Source organism: Heloderma suspectum, chromosome 1 (assembly GCF_057233095.1).
Source record: "Heloderma suspectum isolate Gila_16-S chromosome 1, 16-S_ref, whole genome shotgun sequence".
Lineage (NCBI taxonomy): Eukaryota > Metazoa > Chordata > Lepidosauria > Squamata > Helodermatidae > Heloderma > Heloderma suspectum.
In genome coordinates this window covers 381,134,322-381,155,038 of record NC_139458.1, presented here as the reverse complement: position 1 = coordinate 381,155,038, position 20,717 = coordinate 381,134,322, and the positions used below count along the sequence as shown (strand labels likewise).

The window sequence follows — 20,717 nt, the reverse complement described above, 5'->3', positions numbered from 1 at the left end:
ACCTGAACTAGGACCCTCTCTTCCCTCCTTGTTATTCAGAAGCCATGGCTACGTGCTATTACTCTCATCCTGCTTATGGGCTTCCCAGAGGCATATAGTTGGGTGCTGTAGGAACAGAACGCAGGACTAAATAGGCCTTTGGTCTGATATAATACAGCTCTTCTGTTCTTACCGAAACCATGCTGTAAGTCTAATAAGGTTCCTGCACTGGATGATACAAGAAATCCACCACAGTACTATTTCATTGTAAACCACATTCTTTGTTATTTTAATTCCAGTAAAACAAAACCAAATACAAACAGCCAACAAGAGTATATGTCCCTGTTCTCTGAAGACAAAAGGCAGCAGTGAGGGATGGAAAGGAGGAGTCAGCTCACTGCTGTTTATGGGAAGGACATTTGCTTTGTGTTCACCTCAGCTAGGGTGGGATGGATGTTTGGTGGCCCCACAGACGTAGGATAAAACCCTCTTGGGGGGGAAAAAAACTAAAACCAGTGGACTGGTCCCTTTCCCCTAAAGCAGCATTTTCTAAACAAGCAGAAAGACAGGCCCAATAGGTGTGGCGGCCCCTTGCCACACTGGCTACCATTTATACACGGAACAGTAAGAAACCGTATTGAGGCGTGCGGTTGGCACTGCCAGAGCCAGGCTTCCTGAGCAAGGCGATGGTGCAGGGGAAAGATGGGGGCAGGACAGAAGGGAGACTGCCCTCTTTAATCTACTTCCTCCATGCGTGATGCATCCTCATCTCCCTCCAGTGGAGGGATCTCTTCAGAGACAGCAGCACTAGGCTCTTCAGCAGTCACCTCATCTTCATCAATACCTAGAGCAGAAGAATCACAGAAGCAAGAAAAGTCAAGACAATTCCAGATTAGAAATAGTACCACCTTACTAAGCATAACAGGAAAGGCCTGCATGGATATGCTACTAGACCAGCCTTCCTCAACCTGTCATCCTCCAGATGTTAGGACTGCAACTTCCACAAAGCAAAATGGGTTTAAGAGAACTTAGTAAGTGCAAGATTAGGATAGCGCTACCATTAAATACATTTTAATAAAATCTAGATAAAATAACAAATCTGTAATACAAAGTGTAAAAAGTAGTTATAAAAATTTTATACAACAAAACCATATAAAATTGTGCCAAAATGAAAAATCAACAGTCCCAAAGCTTATTTAATATTCCTGATTTGAAATAATCATATAGTAGGTTATACTGATACACATCAACCTGTCCCAGAGGCATTTCAACGCCAAGGGTCTTTGTCAGTGAAAAAAAATGTTACAACTGTAACCCCGAAACACTCAATTTTGTTAAATTAATTTTCAAATATCAGACCAGAAAATCACTCTTGTAGAGCTTGTCTGTTTCGTTTACTTCGGTTGGTTATCCGATACAGCTGGAAGAGAAGGGAGGAACACCATTCCGTTCTATCTCACAACCAATGGCTTGCATATGCCGAGCCGAAGCTTGAATGAAATGATGAAGACTTTGGGACTGTCGATTTTTCATTTTGGTACAATTTTATATGGTTTGTTATATAATTAAATTTTTATAACTGCTTTTTACACTTTGTATTAAAGATTTGTTATTTTATCTAATTTTATTAAAATTTATTTAATGGTAGCTCCATCCTAACCTTGCACTTCCTAAATGCTTTTAAACCCATTTTTCTTTGTGTGTGTAGATTTTGGTTTAAGGGAAGACCTTTATTAATATTTGTTATTGTTTTTGGACTGCAACATCCATCATCCATAGCTGAGAATTATGAGAGTTGCCCTCTAAGATGCGTTGGACTGCATCAGGTTGGGAAAGGCTATTAACAGAGTAACGGAATGCCCTTTATGGAGCCACTATAGATATCTGTAATTTAAACGGGGGGGGGGGGGGGAGGCGAACCCATGCTTTCAGAATAGTAATATTTGGCATATGCGTTGCACTTCAAAGAGCATTCGAAAGTGCTTCACACAATTATTCAATACCACAGCATTCCCAGCAATTCTTACAACATCATGTAAAGATGAGTCAACGTTGTAGAGGGGCTGACAGAATAGTGGCTTCCCTACATAGCGGCTTCCCTACGTAGCACGTTCATGGTCATGGTGAGATCTAAGCAGGACTCTCGCCCTCTACTCAGTACACATCTGCTCCTTGGAACTTTGCAAGCCTATATCACAACTAGAATCATCTTGGTATTCCAAACTCTGGCATTTTGGCTTCACGTCAGCTCTGTGCACCAGATGCAGGTGCGTCATCTCTCTCTGCCCAGAGCCAGCACCACCACTTAGGACCCTTCCTTTTGCTGCAAAAAGCCACAACACTGGACCGATCAACCCATGTTGCTTTCTCCGCTCCCCTCCCCGACCCAGGGCAGGGCTCCACTTTGATCCTAGAGGAGACAAAGCATTACTCCTTGGTGTGTGATGCCTCACTGCTCCCCAGACCAAGCCAATTTGACCTTGCTGAAGCCTTGCCACTGAATACATCAGGGTCAGGGTCAAGTGCACAAACCCAGTAAAGCACTTTTAAATTTGCCATGTTCTGTCTCCTTAGCGCAGCCTTCCCGAACCTGGTGCTCTCTGGATGAAACTCCCATAATTCCCAGCCTGCATGGCCAGGTTGGGGAAGGCTGCCTCAGCTGCAGAAGCAGCAGAGCCTTGGGCTTTAGCAGCACCCCGTCTCCCAACGACTGACCTAGCCCCAGTTTGATCATCCTATAGATACGGTTGGAGTGGGTCTGTGGATCCTCCAGGGAGAAGCCGGACGAAAGAAGCGCCGTCTCAAAGAGCAGCACCACCAGGTCCTTGACGGCCTTGTCATTCTTGTCTGCTTCAGCCTTCTGGCGCAGAGTTTCTACAATGGGGTGGTCAGGATTGATCTCCAGGTGCTTCTTGGCCATCATGTAGCCCATGGTGGAGTTGTCACGCAGGGCTTGGGCCTTCATGATCCGCTCCATGTTGGCTGTCCAGCCATAGGTGCTGGTGACAATACAGCAGGGGGAAGAGACCAGCCGGTTCGAGACCGTCACCTAGAGAACAGTTTAAAAATAAATACATGGGGCTTTGCCAACAGTATGTGTGGGAGTGGCACAGCTGTGTTATCTGCCACCCAAACAAACACCTGTAGGGACAAAAGGAGACCAGGTCATGGCAAGCTCACCTTCTCAACCTTCTTCTCCAGGATTTCCTTCATGAGTTTGCAAAGGTTCTCAAACTTGGCTTTGCTCTCCTCCATCTTCTTCTTCTCGTCCTCATCCTCTGGCAGTTCCAGGCCCTCCTTGGTGACTGACACCAAGGTCTTGCCATCAAACTCCTTCAGCTGCTGAACGCTGTACTCGTCAATGGGCTCAGTCATGTACACCACCTCAAAACCGCGTTTCCTCACACGTTCCACAAAGGCAGAGTTGGCCACTTGCTCCTTGCTCTCACCTGCAGCGCAAGAGGTTAGGAAGTAGCAAACAACCCAGCTGTACATTGGGGCCTCCAACAATCCATGGCATCGCTGGATTTTAGATATTAATACTGCTCTTACAGGAGGCATAATTTAACTATCTTAAGGAGCACCTCCAGCAACACCAGACAGGCCTTAACAAGATCAGCCTCGGATGGCCTTCTCTCTGTCCCATCAGCCAGGACAGCTAGGCTGGTGAGGACAAGGGAGAGGGCCTTCTCTGTGGTGGCCCCCACTCTGTGGAACTCTCTCCCTAGGGAACTCCGCCATGCCCCCTCTTTAATGAGCTTCCGCCATGCATTAAAAACGTGGTTGTTCAGGCAGGCATTTGGGGTGGGTTAGGGTATTTTTAGAAATACGATGTTTTAAAGTAGAATTTTATTGTTTTAAAACTGTTGTATTGCTGTACATCGCCCAGAATGGCTGGGTGACCAGCAGATGGGCGATTAAGAAATTCAATAAATAAATAAATAAAAACTGGTCTTGCACTTTGCTGAGCCTCACTGATGGGGCCCAAAAGCTAGCAAGGTACTTTGAAAGCAATGCTGGTCTGGTCTTCTAACATTAAAATCCCCCAACTAGGTAATTTGGGCCTCACTAAGCCATGCACTCAATCATGGGTGACACAGGGTAGCAAGATTGTTACAGTACTCCCAACACGTCAGAGCTCTTAAATTTGGTATAAATGTCGTCCAAGGCACCAAGACTACTAGAAAAGCTTAAGAACTGTATTTTTCCTATTACGAATATGTGCCAGTTCCCCATGATTTAATCTGCACAACATTATGCAGATTATGCAATTTAGGGCGATCTGAAGTGCGTTTCCATTTTTCATAATGCATGCAGAAATTAGCCTGAGACTCAACATTCTGAAATGGCGGGCACGATGGGCACACAAGCCATTTTGAAGCCCTGCTGAAAAACCAATGCTTATGTTTAAAACTGCAGAGAGGTTTTCAGTTCAGGTCTCTGAAATTGCAAGGATTAGAGGCTGGCTTTGTCTCTCTCTCTATTTCAGGGGTGGGCAACTTGCAGCCCTCCGTTTTGCTGGACTGCAACTCCCAGGAGCCCTAGCCAATATAGCTAATGGTGAGGGGTAATGAAAATTGCAGTCGAGCAACATCTGGAGGGCCACAAGTTGCCCAACCCTGCTCCATTTAAATAAAAGAGCTCCCCCTGCCCATCTCACCTCAGCCCCATTTAGAAACTGAACCAGCACGATCCAGGGAAGGCCACCATCTTTCAAGGTGAGTTGACCAAAAGCATGCATAGGTCAACATCAATGTTTTTCTTAGGAGCTAGGTCACTAAACCTCAGAGCTGCAACACCCCCAGGTCCTAGGAAATGTAAGGAGATTCCTGCTCAAACCAGTCAGGTGTTTCTCTGTGAGGTGCCACCAAAGCAGTGCTCACCTGTGATGTAATAGATGCTCTTTTGATTGTCCTTCATGCGGGACACATACTCTGAGAGGGAGTTCATCTCATCACCAGAGTGAGAAGTGTGGTAGCGCAACAGCTCAGACAGGCGTTTCCTGTTGGTAGAGTCCTCATGGATCCCCAGCTATGAGCAAAAGAGATGGTATCTGCATCTATTTGGATTTAGAGATTGCCCTATTCCCAGTTCTTTGGGTAGATTAAATACACCTAAAATAAAAAGACACATCTTGATTCCCCAAGTTTTTCATTTAAATATGGAAGGAAAGGCCGTGTCTTAGTGCAAGAACTTAACTTGTGCCTAAAATTTTTTGAAAAAATCCATCTTATTCCTCTACATAAGGAACTGGAAGCATTTATATACACACATCCCTGCCTAGCTCTTAGTTCAGAGCATAAAGATAACTCTGGAACCTTCAGTGAGAGAAAGAGTCATTACTTAAATAGTAATCACACTCAACTGGATCACCAGAAATCTAGGAGGATCAAGTTTTCCCCCATGCTACCACCAGCTGAGCAACTTTCTGAAGTCCACACAAAAACTTAAATGGACACCTGACTGGCTAGATACATAAATCCTGTGTATGAAGAACAGCATGATCATGCTGAAGCGGGTAAAACATTCTGATCAGCTGAAATTACTGCTTAGCCTCACTGTACTTTTCTGAGCAGACATTTACAGTCTGCAGGTTTTCTAGAGTTTTCACCACCATGAGGACTAGAAAATCGTTTTGTTTTGCTGATCAAGAGCAACTCCTAGAATTCTGAAAAAGTTAACATGGAAGAAGTTCAATAAACCAGGAGCAAAAGATTCTGCCGTATTAGATTGCTGTGCTGCTCAAGTTACTCTAGGGTGCCTCGGCCCAGTCCCAGGTGGTTGGGCTAGTCAGCTCTCACCTTGAGGTTTTTGGAGAAGGCCTCATAAAACTTCTTGTAGTTCTCTTTGTCCTCAGCCAGCTCTGCAAAGAGTTCTAGGCATTTCTTGACGATGTTCTTACGAATCACTTTGAGAATCTTGCTCTGCTGCAGCATCTCACGGGAGATGTTCAGGGGCAGGTCTTCAGAGTCCACCACACCCCGGATGAAGTCTGAATTAACAAGACAGAAGACATGGAATAGAAACAGAACTATCCAAGTAAGGATGGACTATTCAAATTGCTTACTCTGGGTAACTGATCTGGAGATGACAGCCAAAGCAGGGTCATGCATGGAGACGCTCCCTTCCCCAAAGTGCCTTTCACAGAACTGGCATTGCTCATATTCAGTGTCTGACTGAACCCCATATTTGGGACCTGGGAAGAATCCACACACACACACACACACCCCCGCCCCAACAATCACATTGGCTAAAGGCTCGGGAAGGGGTTTTGTTTTCCTGTGGAGTTGTTCTCTTCCTTGGATCATCTGGCACTATTTATTCTGCAGGCATTTTCTACAGCACACCTGCCTAGGTGAACCAACTGCAGAGGCTGAGCAGGGAGGGAGAAGTAATCCTGCCAGGTGGGCAAGTGAGGCCGGATCCGATCCCAAGGTATTTTGTAAGTAAAAGGTGCCCAATGGGAAATCTAAGCGCCAAACCTTTGGAAGAAATAGTGCAAACGGACATGTACACAGGGAGGCTAACTGCTTTCTGCCCATGAACTAGTCCCCCTTCCCCCACCCACAGCTCCACAGGCAACCCAGTAAGATAAATGAGTGCACCAAGCTGGACTGGCAAGGGAAAGGGCTGCAGCTCTGTAGCGCAACACAGGCTTTGCCAGATCCAACCTTCAGATAAAGCAGGAATGGGGAAGCTCTGGTCTGCAGGCCTAATCTGGCCTGTGGAGCTGTGGGCTCCCTCCACAGTCCCCTCCCCCTGGCTCACCAAGCCCTGCCCCCTGGCAACTATTGGGGGCTTGGGGAGGAGGCAGGGAGTGGAATCACTGCTGCTATGTTTTATCTATGATGCCATCAGACTGCCTGGGAGCAACGCTGTCTAGTTCAGGATGTTTGATGAAGGGGTCACTTCAGGGATGGAATTGGGGGGGGGGGGTCATTTGGCAGCCCAGCCTACCTAGTTAAAGAGTAGGCCCAACCTATCTAGACATCAGCTTGTGGTTTCAGTATTTAGCCCTTTACTTGTGTTAGGTAAACAGAAAATAAAAATATTCCGAAAATCGCTAGTGTATTCCAGCTGCAAAATGGGTCATTTTTTCCTTAGCTTGGCTTCTAAAGACAGGCTAGAAAAAACTGCCCACTTTACAGATGTTGAATTCCTTCAAAATATGCAACATATATGCATGTCATCCATTTTGTGACTTTATGCATTGCCTGTGGATGAGATTATGTGCTTAAGTTATTGGCTCTGTGCATATTCTCAGTTCTTGTCTAATGTTTACAGCACATTGTGCTATTCCAGATTATGGTAGATTGATAGCAGGGGCCTTGTATCATCTATGGGGGCGCCTTTCTTCCAGTTAGAATTCCACCTCTGGGTTAGGGAAGGGGAAGAAAAGCGTTCTAGCCGGCTACGGTGGGAGCTGAGAGGGAGCTTACTCAGGTACTCGGGGATGAGTTCATCACAGCTGTCCATGATGAAGACACGCCTGACATAAAGCTTGATGTTGTTCTTTTTCTTCTTGTTTTCAAAGAGGTCAAACGGGGCCCGGCGTGGGATGAAGAGAAGTGCCCTGAATTCCAGCTGCCCCTCCACGGAGAAATGCTGTGAAGGTCGGGAACATTCGATGAGTTAGTAAGCAACTGGCTGACCTCCACACTTGGGGAACGACCGGTGTGTCCCTTCAGGGACAGGCAGCAGAGGTTACCACAAAGAACTTCTGCCTGGGCTGGAAATGTAATCATGTTCGATTAAGAGGAAGCTTCAGAGCCTGCATCAGGATGGCTGAGCCTCTCTGAACCTGTGAGCTGAATTAAATTTCAGAGAAACTCTCGGGGGCTGTATTCCAGTGGTGGGTGGCGCCAAAGTATTCGCATATTTTACTTGAAAGCTCTTCCTGCCAGTAACTCAGCCTTAGCAGAGGCATTTCCACCTTTTAGCATGGAGGAAGGGGGAACACAAAAACCAAGAATGCACCAAATGATCGGTGGGCAGGGGAAAGGGACACAGCCATTCGGGGACCGCAAGAAGGCCAGATTTGGCCCTCAGGCCTGAGAGTCAACACCCCTAGTCTACATTATAGGATTCTTTGCACCCTAACAGGGATGGCAGAACTCATCTTGTTTCTTTAAAAGTATTGAAGCAGCAGGGAGTTCCACACATGCATTGTCTCTCATTAGTAAAAACAGAAGCTGCACCTGCCCAATTTCAACCCATCACAAAGCTGGAGAGGAATAAAATGGAATCCAGCAGCCATGCACCCAATGTCTATTCTTTCACTTTCTTCTCTACCCTAGCTCCTTGAGTCTCTCTCTCGCTCTCTGTATGTCAGGCTTTAGGCCTAGCAGTTAACACTGCCACTGCTGAACAGAGGTAGTAAAGACAGAAACAGGATTTTCCTCTTCAAAACAGATGTTATCCATGAGCTGTCTGAATGCTCTATTCATAGAAAGCTTCTCTGATATTCAGAAATACTATAAAATATTCTCTAATGTGTGGGCAAGGAGAGAAAGCAGAATAGTAGCTATGGGCAAGACTTGGAACAAAATGAAAGCTGAAATCCCAATAATTCTGACAGCTGCATAATGGAATAAATTTAGCAGCTATTCCGTAGCAGGGGAAAACTACAGGCCAAGACACACTGCTATAATTCCACTCAGCGGACAGCTATTAATGGGCACAGGGCCAAGCACTGACAATCCTAAAGAAGCCAACGATGTATCACAGCAGGGAGCTGCAGGCGAGCTCCTCCACCACGGGAAAGTTGCTTCTGTCCCCTTCACACAAGCAGGCACGCATTCTGAAGTGCCCGGCTTCTCCACACACAGCCGCCATTTGCGAGTTTCTATGGGCTCTTTGCCAATGCTGAGGACCAAGTGGACACCAGTGGAGCACTATCTGTCTCCTCGCCCCCCTCTGCTCTGAGCTCTTACCTTGACAGCCAGGTGGTCTTCCCAATCGTTTGTGAGGCTCTTGTAGAACTCGCCGTACTCCTCCTGGGTGATGTCATCAGGGTTGCGGGTCCAGATGGGCTTGGTTTTGTTCAGCTCCTCCTGGTCAATGTACTTTTCCTTGATCTTCTTGGTCTTCTTCTTGGTCTTCCCGCCTTCCTCCTCCTCGTCTGAACCTACATCCTCAATCTTGGGCTTCTCCTCCTCCTTGGGGGCTACCTCTTCTTCCTCCTTCTCGGCTTTCTCCTCCTCAGCCTCGTCGTCGCTGATCTCCTTCTCACGCTCCTTCTCCAGCTACAGGAAGAAGGAAAACTTAGCACAGCAGGTACGTGGACAGTGTTAGATAAGAAGGTCAGGAGTAGCCCATGGTCACATGGAGCACCACGGCCTCCATGTACAGAGCTCCTGCACTGAAACTGGCCACTCTGCTCCTCATGCTCAACAAGCTAGCAGGCTTTTCAATCCCCTCTCAATCCAAAATGTGTCCAACACTTTCCTGGTCATGTGAGAAAGCCAGTCATCATGTCCCAAGATGTGGCAGGATTTGAAAGGCACCTATTGTAGGACATAGAAGGACACTATATTATACCATAGTGGAGCTGCACTGGAGAGCCACCTTGCTTTTACACCACAAAAGCATTACTCTTAAGAGTGTGCAAGACTTATCCAACCTCAGAGAAGCGGCCCCTCCCCTCTCCTATGTTTCTGCATGAATCGCTGATCTGGTGTGTCTCCTGACCGGAAGAAGGCAAGCCCAAAGTTGTGATTTATGTAGAGCAGGGGTGCAGAACCTCTGGCCCAGGGTCCCAATCCAGGCTTCCGGGGTTTGTCAGATGCCCCCGCTTTACTCCAAGCACAGACCACTTGGCAGCTTTCCAGCTTTTGTGAAGGTTTTTCTCCATTCTCAACAGTTTGTGACTGGCAGTAAGAGCTGTAAGCCAAAAATATGTTGGTATTGTTGGCCCTGCCCTTTTTGCCTTTGGCCCCACCCACTACTGGGATGCAGCCCCTGAGAGGTTCCCCCAAATGGAATTTGGCCTGCGAGCTGAAAGAGGTTCTGCACCCCGATATAGAGACACAGGGGTGGCTTCCTCCAAGGACAGGTCCTTCTGCTGCACCTCGGCCCTGAATTATCCAAGCGCACGCAATGCAGGCACACGGCAAGGGGAAGGGCTGCAGCTGGCATCTCCAGGTAGGACTGGGAAAGAGCCGGAGAGCCACTGCCAGTCAGCAGAGACAACATTGGGCTAAACTGACCAATGCTCTGACTTGGTAGAAGGCAGCTTCCCAGTTCCTACAGCAGAATTGCCCAAATCTGGCAGAAGGAGGCAAGGGCAGAGCAGGGAATTGTACAAAGATGCACTAAGCAGCCTTCTTCGCAGGTGGTTACTCTGGGCTCACAGGGATTATGAGTTGGAAGTGAGCCTAGAGGTCATCTAGTCTAACCCCCTGCTCAATGAAGGATCTGGACTGGAGGATGCAACTACAGCATCCTTGACAGAAGGCCATCCAACCTCTACCTAAAAACCTCAAGTGAAGGAGAGCCCACCACCTCCTATGGCAGTTTATTTATTTACACTACTTGTATACTGCTCCATATCTAAAACAGATTTTGGAGCAGTGAACACAAAAAGATAAAACAGTAAAAGAATAAAAAGATTAAAACACCGTATTAAAATTATGCTTTTTAAAAAACAGAATGCCAATAGAAACAGTGACTGGTCAATTAAGGAATACCTCCTGGAACAGTACTGTTTTCAGGAGGCGCTGGAAACAACAGAGTGTTGGTGCCTGCCTGACCTCCAGGAGCAGGGAATTCCGAAGAAAGGGGGCCACCACACTGAAGGCTCTTTTCCTGGTGGACTCCAATCGGGCCATAGGTCCATGTGGAGCCACCAGGAGCAAGCCCTCCAGCTTGTCCTCCACTGACAAACAGCTCTTACCCTCAGGACAAGGGTGGGGAACCTGTGGCCCTCCAGATGAATTGGACTACAACTCCCATCACCCCATAGGACTTGGGGTCCAATAACAGAAAACAAGTGTGTTCCATCTTCTGAAGGCAGCTCTCGTGTCTCCCTTTCATCTTCTTCAGGCTGAGGATACCCAGCTTTTTCAACCATTTCACAGAGGACTTCGTTTCCAGACTTCCTTGCTATCCTGGTCAACCTCCTCCCGACAAGCTCGTTTGTCTGTGTCCTTCTTAAACCCTACTTCACAGCACAAGCTGGGAACGCCTGCTGGAGCAGGTGCCTTAGCTATAACAGGGTCGCTAGCTCTGGCAAGCTGATGCAATTTGTAACACCCACCAAGTCACATGCAGACCACCAAGTGAGGACAAGACCACCAAGCCAGCCAGGTCTTGTCTACCCAGTTTTTGCAATCTCAAGGCTCAGGCACCCAAAATAAGTTCTATCAAACCCTTGATGGGCTGTCAGACATGGCTGCTGAACTGTGTTCAGCTTGGAAGGCTGCAAGTTGTGCAGGACCGCTCTACGGTACAGGCAGCAGGATTAATCCAGCCCTACTGGCTTCATACATGGTGCTTGTGCTCCTCCTTGTGGAGAGACTTCAGCAGGGTGCTTTCGCCCTGAAAAGGAGAAGCCAAAACCTGTGGCAGCGAATGAGTGGCTTAGAAGGTGTTCAAAAAGCACTACCAAGAGCCTGTGGCATGATTGCCGCTGCATACCAAAAGGTAGCTGTGGAAATTAACTCCCCTGGAGCAGTTCCTCTTATATACTTACATAGAGGGTGATGGGGTAGCCAATGAACTGAGAGTGCTTCTTCACCACTTCCTTGATACGGCGTTCCTCCAGGTACTCTGTCTGATCGTCTTTCAGATGCAAGATCACTTTGGTGCCCCGGCCAATGGGCTCACCTAAGGCAAAGAGCAGGAGAACGTGGTTTTACCAGAGGCAGACGCTGCACAGAGTTCATTAAGGACAAGGAATGGGGCCTGGACAACTATTGTTTAGAGCAGGGGTGGGCAGAAGGTAGATGGGGTTCTACTGGTACATCTCTGGGTGATTTGCAGTAGATCGGCAAGGATTTCCGACTCCCAGGTGTTGAACCAAAGCAGCAACAAAATGATTCCACACACACCTAAATTAGGTTGCTGAAATAACAATGGGGTAAGCAGGAGCGGGTATTTTTTGAAGAAAGGATTGTGGGATCATGTCTTTTCTGGTACTGAATACAAATTCCTAGGCTCAGGATATGCTCAGAGGCTCCCTGTTCTTTAATTCTAAGTGTATGTCTTTTGCACGTGGCTCTGGTTGGTGAATCTTGACATTCTAGTAAAAAAAGAAAAGAAAAAGAGATTGAACATGCCTGAAGTCTGCCCACCCCTGGAGTAGCACTCATGTCCCCTCATCATATCAAAGCAAGTCAGAGCTTGCTCTTACAAATGGAGAGCTTGACAGCGAAAATCTGAACCTCCAGCAGGGAGATAGCCATTAGTCTTTCAGATGGCCATTAGTCCTTGTTTTGGTTAGGCTGATATAGAATTTGGATTACTGGATTGGATGCAGACTTAGTCATACTTGGAGTAGACCCACTGAACTCAATGAGTCTTAAGTTACTTGTGACTAACTGAAGCCCCATTGATTTCAACAATCCACTGAACTTGTTTTTAAAAGAACAGGTTCCTAGTTATTACTGGGGAGATTTTTTTTTAATCACACATACACACACACCTCTGCATCAGATTCTATTGTTCACAAAGAACTTTTGTATCCTGAAAGGCAACTGATGGTGTCATTCCCACCCCCACAAGCTCATTTACATTGCTCAACTCATATGCCTCTACTGTTGCCGGCACAGCATTTCTTGCTGCGGTATGGCAATTTTCAAACCATGCGGATTAGGGGCTTCAGGAACTACGCACCTATAACATGCAAGTTAGCAAGATGGATGCATGTTTGTTTGCATCCGTTTGAGTGCAGAATGTGAATTGTTCTGACACGATGGATCATTTATAGTCCTGAGTCAACTGCCTCTGACCCTGCTTGGCTATTTTGCCCATCTTAGAATACAGCTTTAGGGCAACATTGTCCCACAGCTTTTCAAGAGGAAATTAGGGACCCCAAACAAGTTGGTTAACTTAAAATCCCTCATGCTGGACTGATCTATTTCCGCAGGGGTGTGGAGGAGATGGCCATCACCTGAGGCATCACATACCATGATCTGTCCTAACGGTGAAGGAGCCACCTGCAGAAGACTCCCAGGCATACTGTTCATCATCATTGTGCTTGGTGATGACCACCACTTTCTCAGCCACAAGGTAAGCAGAGTAAAAGCCCACTCCAAACTGCCCAATCATGGAGATGTCTGCACCAGCCTATAGAAAGAAGGGAAGAGGCGAGATGTCTAGAAAGGAAGACAGGTAACCGAACAAATACGCACGCGAACACACACACACACACTCACTCACCCCACTGGCATGCAAGCAGACATTTCTCAGTGACCAAAGAAGTATGTTCTAGCAGCAGGGAGCGGGCATGAAATAGGCAACGTTCAGCTCAGATGCACCTTTTCACCAATTTTTTAAAAACAGGAATGCGGGGCAGATTTTCTACATCCCTTGACAGCATGGTCTCCTTTAGCACTCAACCTTCCGTCCACCCATTTCCTGGAAATGGTGGACACAGCCTTATTCACAGCAGCCTACCATGTGCTAAGAAGGGAAGTCGGGCGCCTGTCAACTTTTAGGCCATGGGTGTTGGACCTCTTTCATCCCAAGGGGCTTATTCAATTTCAGAGAAGCTGTGGGGGGCCAAAATACCAGTGTATTTTAGCATAAACCTCTTACTGCCAGTAAAGCTTTAGGAGAGGCAGTTCAAACTTTTAAAATGGGGGAAAAATCCTGCACAAAAGTCAGGAAACCAGCAAACAACTGGTGGCTGGGGGAACGGGGCGTGGCCCAGAGGGACCCCATGCAGACCAGATTTGGCCCACAGGCCTGAGGTTCATCACTCCCATTTTCAGCTATGACATATTTATGTAAGATGGGCCATGCAATGAGGTACTTTGGTATCCTACCTTTATAACCCCCCGAAGAGCCCAAGCACTGTGGCCTCTGCACCCTCACTGAGCGCTCAGGTTACAAAGCCACCCACCTGCAAGGCTTCCATGAAGGCTTTGGTGCCAGACTTGGCAATGGTGCCCAAGTTGTTGATCAGATCCGCCTTGGTCATGCCAATACCAGTGTCCACCAGTGTGAGGGTCCGGTCATGGGGATTGGGGATGATGTCTATCTTCAGCTCCTTGCCACTTTCCAGCTTTGAGGGCTCCGTCAGACTCTCATAGCGGATCTTGTCCAGGGCCTAGGAGAGACGTAAAGACAGGTAAGCGTATGGGGTTTTCTGCCAGACTTCCATCTCTGTTCAGGGATCCCTGTTACTTCTGTTTCCAGAGAAAGGCACCTGACGAAGTAGAAAGCGATGGCCTATGTTGCTCTCCAGTTCAGCGCTGAAAGATGGGCAAGCTTTTGTGGAGGGGAAAGGAACTTATTCAGAAAAGCACGGCTGCTATCACAGAGCAGCAGCAAGGGAGGTTATCCAGCCCCCTGCACACTCACTGGGTCACATATCATCTATTCCAGAGCAGCCTCCCCACTGGCAAAAGAAAGAAATGTGCAGCACGGTGCTAGACATGTCTAAGTCCCACTGCACCCGATGGGGCTTACTCCCAGTTAAGTGGGCAAAGGATTTCAGTCATAGTAAATGTGAGCAATCCTTGCCAGAGCCAGGCCTCAGAGTGTCTGCTCAAACCAGGTCCCAGAAGCAAAACTGGCACAGAACTGCAGCTCCCAAGAAAACGTGCAGGGATTGCTCTCTCTCTCATTTTCTCCTCAGAGTTCATAAACTAACAGAGGACTTGAAAGACATTTATAAAACTGTGCATGGTGTAAAAACAGAATAGAGGGAAATTTCTCTCTCTTTCTCACAATTTAAGGTCACCCAGCAAGATTGATTGACAGTAGATTCAGAACAAAGGAACCACCCACGGCACAGAATACACTGCCATGAGATTGGTGACAGCCACTTGCTTAGAAGGCTTTGAAAGGCGATTAGACAAATTCATGCTACATTCCCAGGCAGCATGCCTCTGAAAGGCATCAGGAGGAAGTTTTCCTCCCTCTCTCACAATACTAGAACCCAGTGGGGTCAGCCCATGAAGCTGAATGGTGGGAGACTCAGGACAGGTAAACGGAAAGACTTCACACAGCGCATAGTTAAACTACAGAATTTGCTACCACAAGAAGTAGCGATGGCCACTCATTTGGATGGCTTTAAAAAGGGATTGGACAAATTCATGGGGGAGAAGGCTATCAATGCTTACTGGCTATAATGGGCATATATTGCTTCCAGTATCTGAGGTACTATGCCTCTGCATACCAGCTGCTGGGCAACGCAAGCAGGATAGTGCTGTTGCACTCATATCCTGCTTGTGGGCTACCCAGAAGCATCTGGTTGGCCACTGTGGGAAAAGAATGCAGGACTAGATGGCTGGCCATTTCTCAGGGGTGCTGTAGTTGCACCCTGCAGTCCAGAGCCTGTGATGAGCAGGAGGTTGGTCTAGATGATCTCCACAGTCCATCCAACTCTATGATTCTAGCTAGTCCTTTAGTCTGATCCAGCACAGTTTTGTATGTTCTTAACTCTTACACTCCTGATCTTGCATGCTTCCCTCACCCCCCCCCCCCCCCGTCACCACACTCACATCAGAGGCATTGGAAATTATCTCCCGCATAAAGATTTCCTTGTTGGAGTAGAAGGTATTGATTATCAGGGACATCAGCTGGGCAATCTCTGCCTGGAAGGCAAAAGTCTCCACCTCCTCTTCACCATGCTGGATTTCTTCAGGCATCTGGAAGACAACTCAAGGTGTCAATACCTTCATAAACCCTCAGCATCCATACACTGAGAACACTTAGTACCAATATACCTCTTTCTAGAGCGTTCAAAGTGCTGCACGTAAGTTATACCTCTGTAAACTGTACAACAACTTTGCAAAGCAGGCTTACCATATCATTCCCATATTACAAGACGGACTATAACATTACAAGACTGAGAACAGTGGCCTTCTAAAGTTTACTTAGCACAGCCTTGTATTTAAGCACTAGCCTGGTAGCCATAGGCAACCAAAATTGCACATAGGCATGTGAGCAGGCTGTCAGGGAAGCAGTGAAGCACGCCATCCCTCCTCTGCACTCAACATAGGAACCAAAAGGGAAGCCTCTTCCTCCATGCCCAGCACAGAAACGCAGCTCTCCTTCCCTCCAAGGCTAACTTAGCAAGTACATGACGGAGGCAAGATGTGAACCAGACAACTTGGTTCAAAACACAGCCAGTATACTAGCTTCTTACTACGCTACATAGCGGAACATGTTCTGTTTAGCTGAATATGACAAAAATCTATACAGCCATTGAGGCTGCTTACATTCAAACTCAGCTCAAACTGAGATTTGTTGAACGTCCTACGGCCAATATCATCTGTTCACCCTAAATTCCAACCCAGGACAAGGACGCATCTCCGAGCCTGGATTATTTCCAAGGATGAGTAAGATCAAGGCTGCAGGCAGGCATCCTGTTATGTCACCATAACACATTTGCAGTGCTACACGAGCTCAGGAGGTGAACTGCATTTCTAATTACCGGGGGGGGGGGGGGGGATTGGTATACCAATCCCACTTCAGCTTTGACTTGTACAGACGTTACTTACAGTACTACTTAATGGCAGTAACCGTAGGCTGAAACAGGAAAAATTCCCAGATAAGAAAATGCCTTTGTTTTGTTTTTCAAATTTTAAGGAAAAAAATTTATCCCAGGATCTGAAATAAAAGTTGGCTGCCGTGGCAACAGCAACCAACAGGCAGAAATCAGGGCATCCCCTTTCGACACAAGGGACACACCGGCAACCCAACACTAAAGAGCAGCTTCCCTAAGCTGGCGCCCTACGGACGTTGGGAGTACAGTTCTCACAATCCTCAACCAGCTGAAGGTCGTGGGAAGTGTGGCCCCAACACGTCCGTCGGGCGCCAGGTTGGGGAACCCCGGGCTTGCTCAAGAATCACCGCTGAACTGGCAACGTGCCGTGACAAAATGAGCGCCAGCAGCCCTGATCGGTGGTTTTTAAAGCCTCCCCGCAAAGCCCAGCGCGCCCCCGGCCGGGGACGGAAAGCTCCACCGGCGAAGCTTCTCCTTCAGGGTGGCGAGAGAGGGACAGTCGCCCGACCCGGCCACGGGGGGCCGGGGGAGAAACAAGGGCCGCGGCCCCGGCCCCGCGCCGGGCCCGCCGCGTGCTGCGCGCCGGCATCGGGCCTGGCTAGGCCCAAGCCGCAGACAGACCAGCCTACGCAGCGCCGCGGCGAGGCTCGCCCCCCGGTGGCCCGGCGGGGGTGAGGTGGATCCTGGCAGGGCGCAGCGCGGGACCCCTCAAGGCCGGGCACCCAGGCCGAGCTCGGCCTCTCTCCGCCCCACCGCGGCCACATGGCCGCGGGGACCGGCGCGCCGCGCCGCTCTCCTCCTCCCCTCCCACCCGGAGACCCTTCCGCCCGGCAGCCGCCCGGGGGGGGCGCACGGGCGCCCGCTCCCTCGACCCGCCTCCCGTTGGGGGCCCAGGACCCCGCTTACTTTGGTCGACGGCGGGAGATGAGCCTGGAGCACGGCTTGGTCTTCTCGACAGAGATCGCGGCTCAGCCAGGAGAGGAGGAGGGCCCGCCTCTGCCAGGCCTATATAGGGGCTGAGCGCGGGGCCGTTGACCCGTCAGCTCCCTCCGCCTTAAAAGGGGCGAGCGCCTGCTCAACAAAGACCCTTGTGGCACCCCGGAGACGGACACGTTTCTTCCGGCGGAAGCTCTCGTGGTCACTGTCCAATTCATCAGAAGCTTGAAGTGTTAACCTCAAATTGGCCGAGGTTACGGTGGGGTGGGCAGAGATAAACTGCTATCAGACACAAGGTTTTGCGAGTAGTAACTCTTTAAGTACTCATCACTGTACAATATACCATATATATTGTACATTCTATATGTGTAAATAAGGCTTATACCAGAACAAATTCGTTAGTCTTTAAGGTACCACAAGACTCTTTGTCGTTTTTGCTGCAACAGACTAACAAGGCTACCTCTCTGGAAGCGGTTACAATGGCAGACGGTACATCTGAATAGCTCTTCTTCCCCTTTGACGATGCTGATTTTGGTGGTTGTTTTATGTATTGTGGGGCTTGGTAGCTTATTGTGATTTTAATTTTATTGATAAAAAGTAGTTTACAATAAAATGAAGATGGAGTTGGCCTCCCTAGAAAAACTGCTGTAATTATTATTTTCTACTTCCAATACCAAAGGCTGCTGGAAACCTGCCAGAATATACCCAGGATACCCTAGTCCTAAATCCAGAGGGGTAGCCCAGTTTGCCTGTTGCAGCACAATCAACAAAGAGTCTTGTGGCACCTTAGAGACCAACAGATCTATTGTGTGAATTTTAATGAACAAGAAAATAGACATCAGTTTAGCAATCTGACAAAGCGGGTCCAATCCACACAAGCTTATGTCACAACAAAAGCATGATCCTATACATGTCTACACAAAAGTAAGTCCCACTGAGTTCAATAGGATGTACTTCCAACTAAATGTGTATAGAATTGCAGTCTCAATCTTTAAGTTTTAAGTTGCAACAAGGCTATGAAGATTTTAACTTGCAGTCCTATACACATATACTTGGGAGTAAGTCCCACTGAATTCAATGAGGCTTACTTCTGAGTAACCATGTATCCAGTTGCATGGCCAGGACTGCTGAAATCCTCAACTCAGAACAAACTGTTTTGTGACCTGCCCCAAGCCCTCAGGATAAGGAAGGCTAAGCAAAAGTAAATTGGTTGTGGCTTTCAATTTTCAAGGCTTCAAGATGACATACACCCTACTTTCAGAGAGTTGCAAAACAGGACTAATTTTAGTGCTCACATTTCTGTTCAACAGTCTTCAGGCATCTCTGTGTGCATGGAGGAGACAAAAAGCTGAAGAGAGTCATTCACAATCAAATGCATGCATATATTTTACATTCTAATTACATTTATTTATTTACAGCTGGTGTGGGAAACCTGTGGCTCTCCAGATGTTGTTGGACTGCAACTCTCATCAGCCCCAGCCAGCATGGCCAATGGTCAGGGATGATGGGAGTTGCAATTTGACCACATCTAGAGGGCCAGAGGGTCCCACCCAGATTTAGAACATTTTTACCCTGCTCTTCATCCAGAAAGGCTCCCAAAGCAGCTAACAGATCCATTTAAAAAAACAAGATAATCTCTGCCCTCAAGTTATAATTTAAAAGACATGACAAAAAAGGAAAAAGGGATGGGGAGGGAAGAGCAAAGACATGGAAAGCATCATCTGAGAAAATGTCTCATCTATAACTTTCCACTTACTTCAGATCAGTGAAAATAAATCCAGCATAAAACACTAACAGTGCAATCCTGTACATGCGTATAGGATTGCAACCTTATGAACTGAAATGTAAAGAATATCTTCACACACAAGTTTGAAGCGACATTAGATGAGGAGGAGGATACACTGAATGATACACCCGTATGGTCCAAGACAGCAGGTTAGAACTCCATGTGTGTGTGTCGAACTACATAATTGTGGGTCAATTGTTAAGCATCTCCAGCTCTTTGCACATGTGAATGCTTTAGCATGTGTTCACGACTCACCATGTCTTGGTTTAACCCGCCTTTCAAACACTTTTCAGCATTTTGATGGATAGCAATCTAGAGGACTCAGGTTGAGCCCCTCACAAGAGTACGCAAGCTGGGTTTAAAAAAGATATCACCTGAAAAATGTTTAAAATTAGCTGCATGAAATGGCCTTAAGTCTGTTTTATATTCTTTTTATATATCATTGTTGTAAATTGTGCTTCCCTCCTCATACACTTGGGAGGAGAATGTCTTTACTAGTGGGATCATCTTCCTAATTTGTGATAATTTCAAGAGGAGCAGCGGTGTTGGTCTGTTGCAGCAAAAGCAACAAAGTGTTGTGGCACCTTAAAGACTAACACATTTATTCTGGCATAAACTTTCGTGGACAGGGTGGATGACGCTTATGCCAGAATAAATTCGTTGGTCTTTAAGATGCCGCAAGACTGTTTGTTGTTCTAATCTGTGTTGCTTACATTGTGGGACCCACAAGATCATTCCCACTTAAGCGAAAGAGAAAGCAATGGGAGGAAACGTGCAAGCGAGACAGCCGGTTCCCCCGCCTGCCTTTCCCCGATCTTTTAATAGCCACATTATTAGAAATTCCCGGTGGTGGCCGCTGGGGATCGGCAAGCAGGAACCGAGAGCCCTCACGACCTGAAAGCTCAAGGCAAGCTGGGGACGGGGATTAATTTTGCTCTGAAATCACAGCCTCTGCAGCCGCGCCCCCATATTTCCAGGCAGGTACGGGCCTCGTCACGACAGATAAGGCATTCTGTACATGCTCACGGGTGCTGTTATCGCTTCCTACGCTTCAGGTTTGAACAGAGCATCTCCCAGCGCCGACTCACTATGAAATATCCTCCCTCAACCGGGTGCCCTCCAGATGGGTTTGACTGCAACGCCCATCATGCCCAGCCAGCACGGGCATTGCAGTCCAACCAATCTGGAGTCCAACACGCCTGGAGGGCACCAGGTTGGCAAAGCTTCGTGGGCGGGGGACAGGACCAAGTCGGTTCTAGGAAGCGCTGCTCCCAAGGTGCAGTTATTTTGCCCGTCTAGATGAGCTTTGCAAAACGTGCCCATTCCACGCACGCGCAC

The 20,717-nt window shown here is 47.7% G+C and overlaps 1 protein-coding gene across 1 annotated transcript; it reads right to left on the bottom strand.

Moving 5' to 3' along the window:
* Window positions 1-239: 239 nt before the first annotated feature.
* Window positions 240-17,638, bottom strand: HSP90AB1 (heat shock protein 90 alpha family class B member 1). Its single transcript, XM_084828487.1, has 12 exons — window positions 17,564-17,638; window positions 15,651-15,797; window positions 14,045-14,251; window positions 13,107-13,266; window positions 11,672-11,805; window positions 8,913-9,224; window positions 7,419-7,584; window positions 5,781-5,971; window positions 4,863-5,010; window positions 3,160-3,428; window positions 2,695-3,028; window positions 240-823 (listed from the first exon to the last, which is right to left on the bottom strand). The coding sequence occupies exons 2-12, from the start codon at window positions 15,795-15,797 to the stop codon at window positions 714-716; spliced, it is 2,178 nt and encodes a 725-aa protein (XP_084684613.1). The 5' UTR covers window positions 17,564-17,638; the 3' UTR covers window positions 240-713.
* Between the last annotated feature and the right edge of the window lie 3,079 nt (window positions 17,639-20,717).

What these genes read in the sequence shown, in the direction of transcription:
- HSP90AB1 (XM_084828487.1), bottom strand. Translation starts at nt 15,797, where the DNA reads ATGCCTGAAGAAATCCAGCATGGTGAAGAGGAGGTGGAGACTTTTGCC. An exon ending in CACCGTTAGGACAGATCATG is followed by an intron (nt 11,806 to 13,106) that starts GTATGTGATGCC and finishes TCTTTGCCTTAG; the next exon opens with GTGAGCCCATTGGCCGGGGC. An exon ending in TGGAGAAGAAGGTTGAGAAG is followed by an intron (nt 3,029 to 3,159) that starts GTGAGCTTGCCA and finishes ACTGTTCTCTAG; the next exon opens with GTGACGGTCTCGAACCGGCT.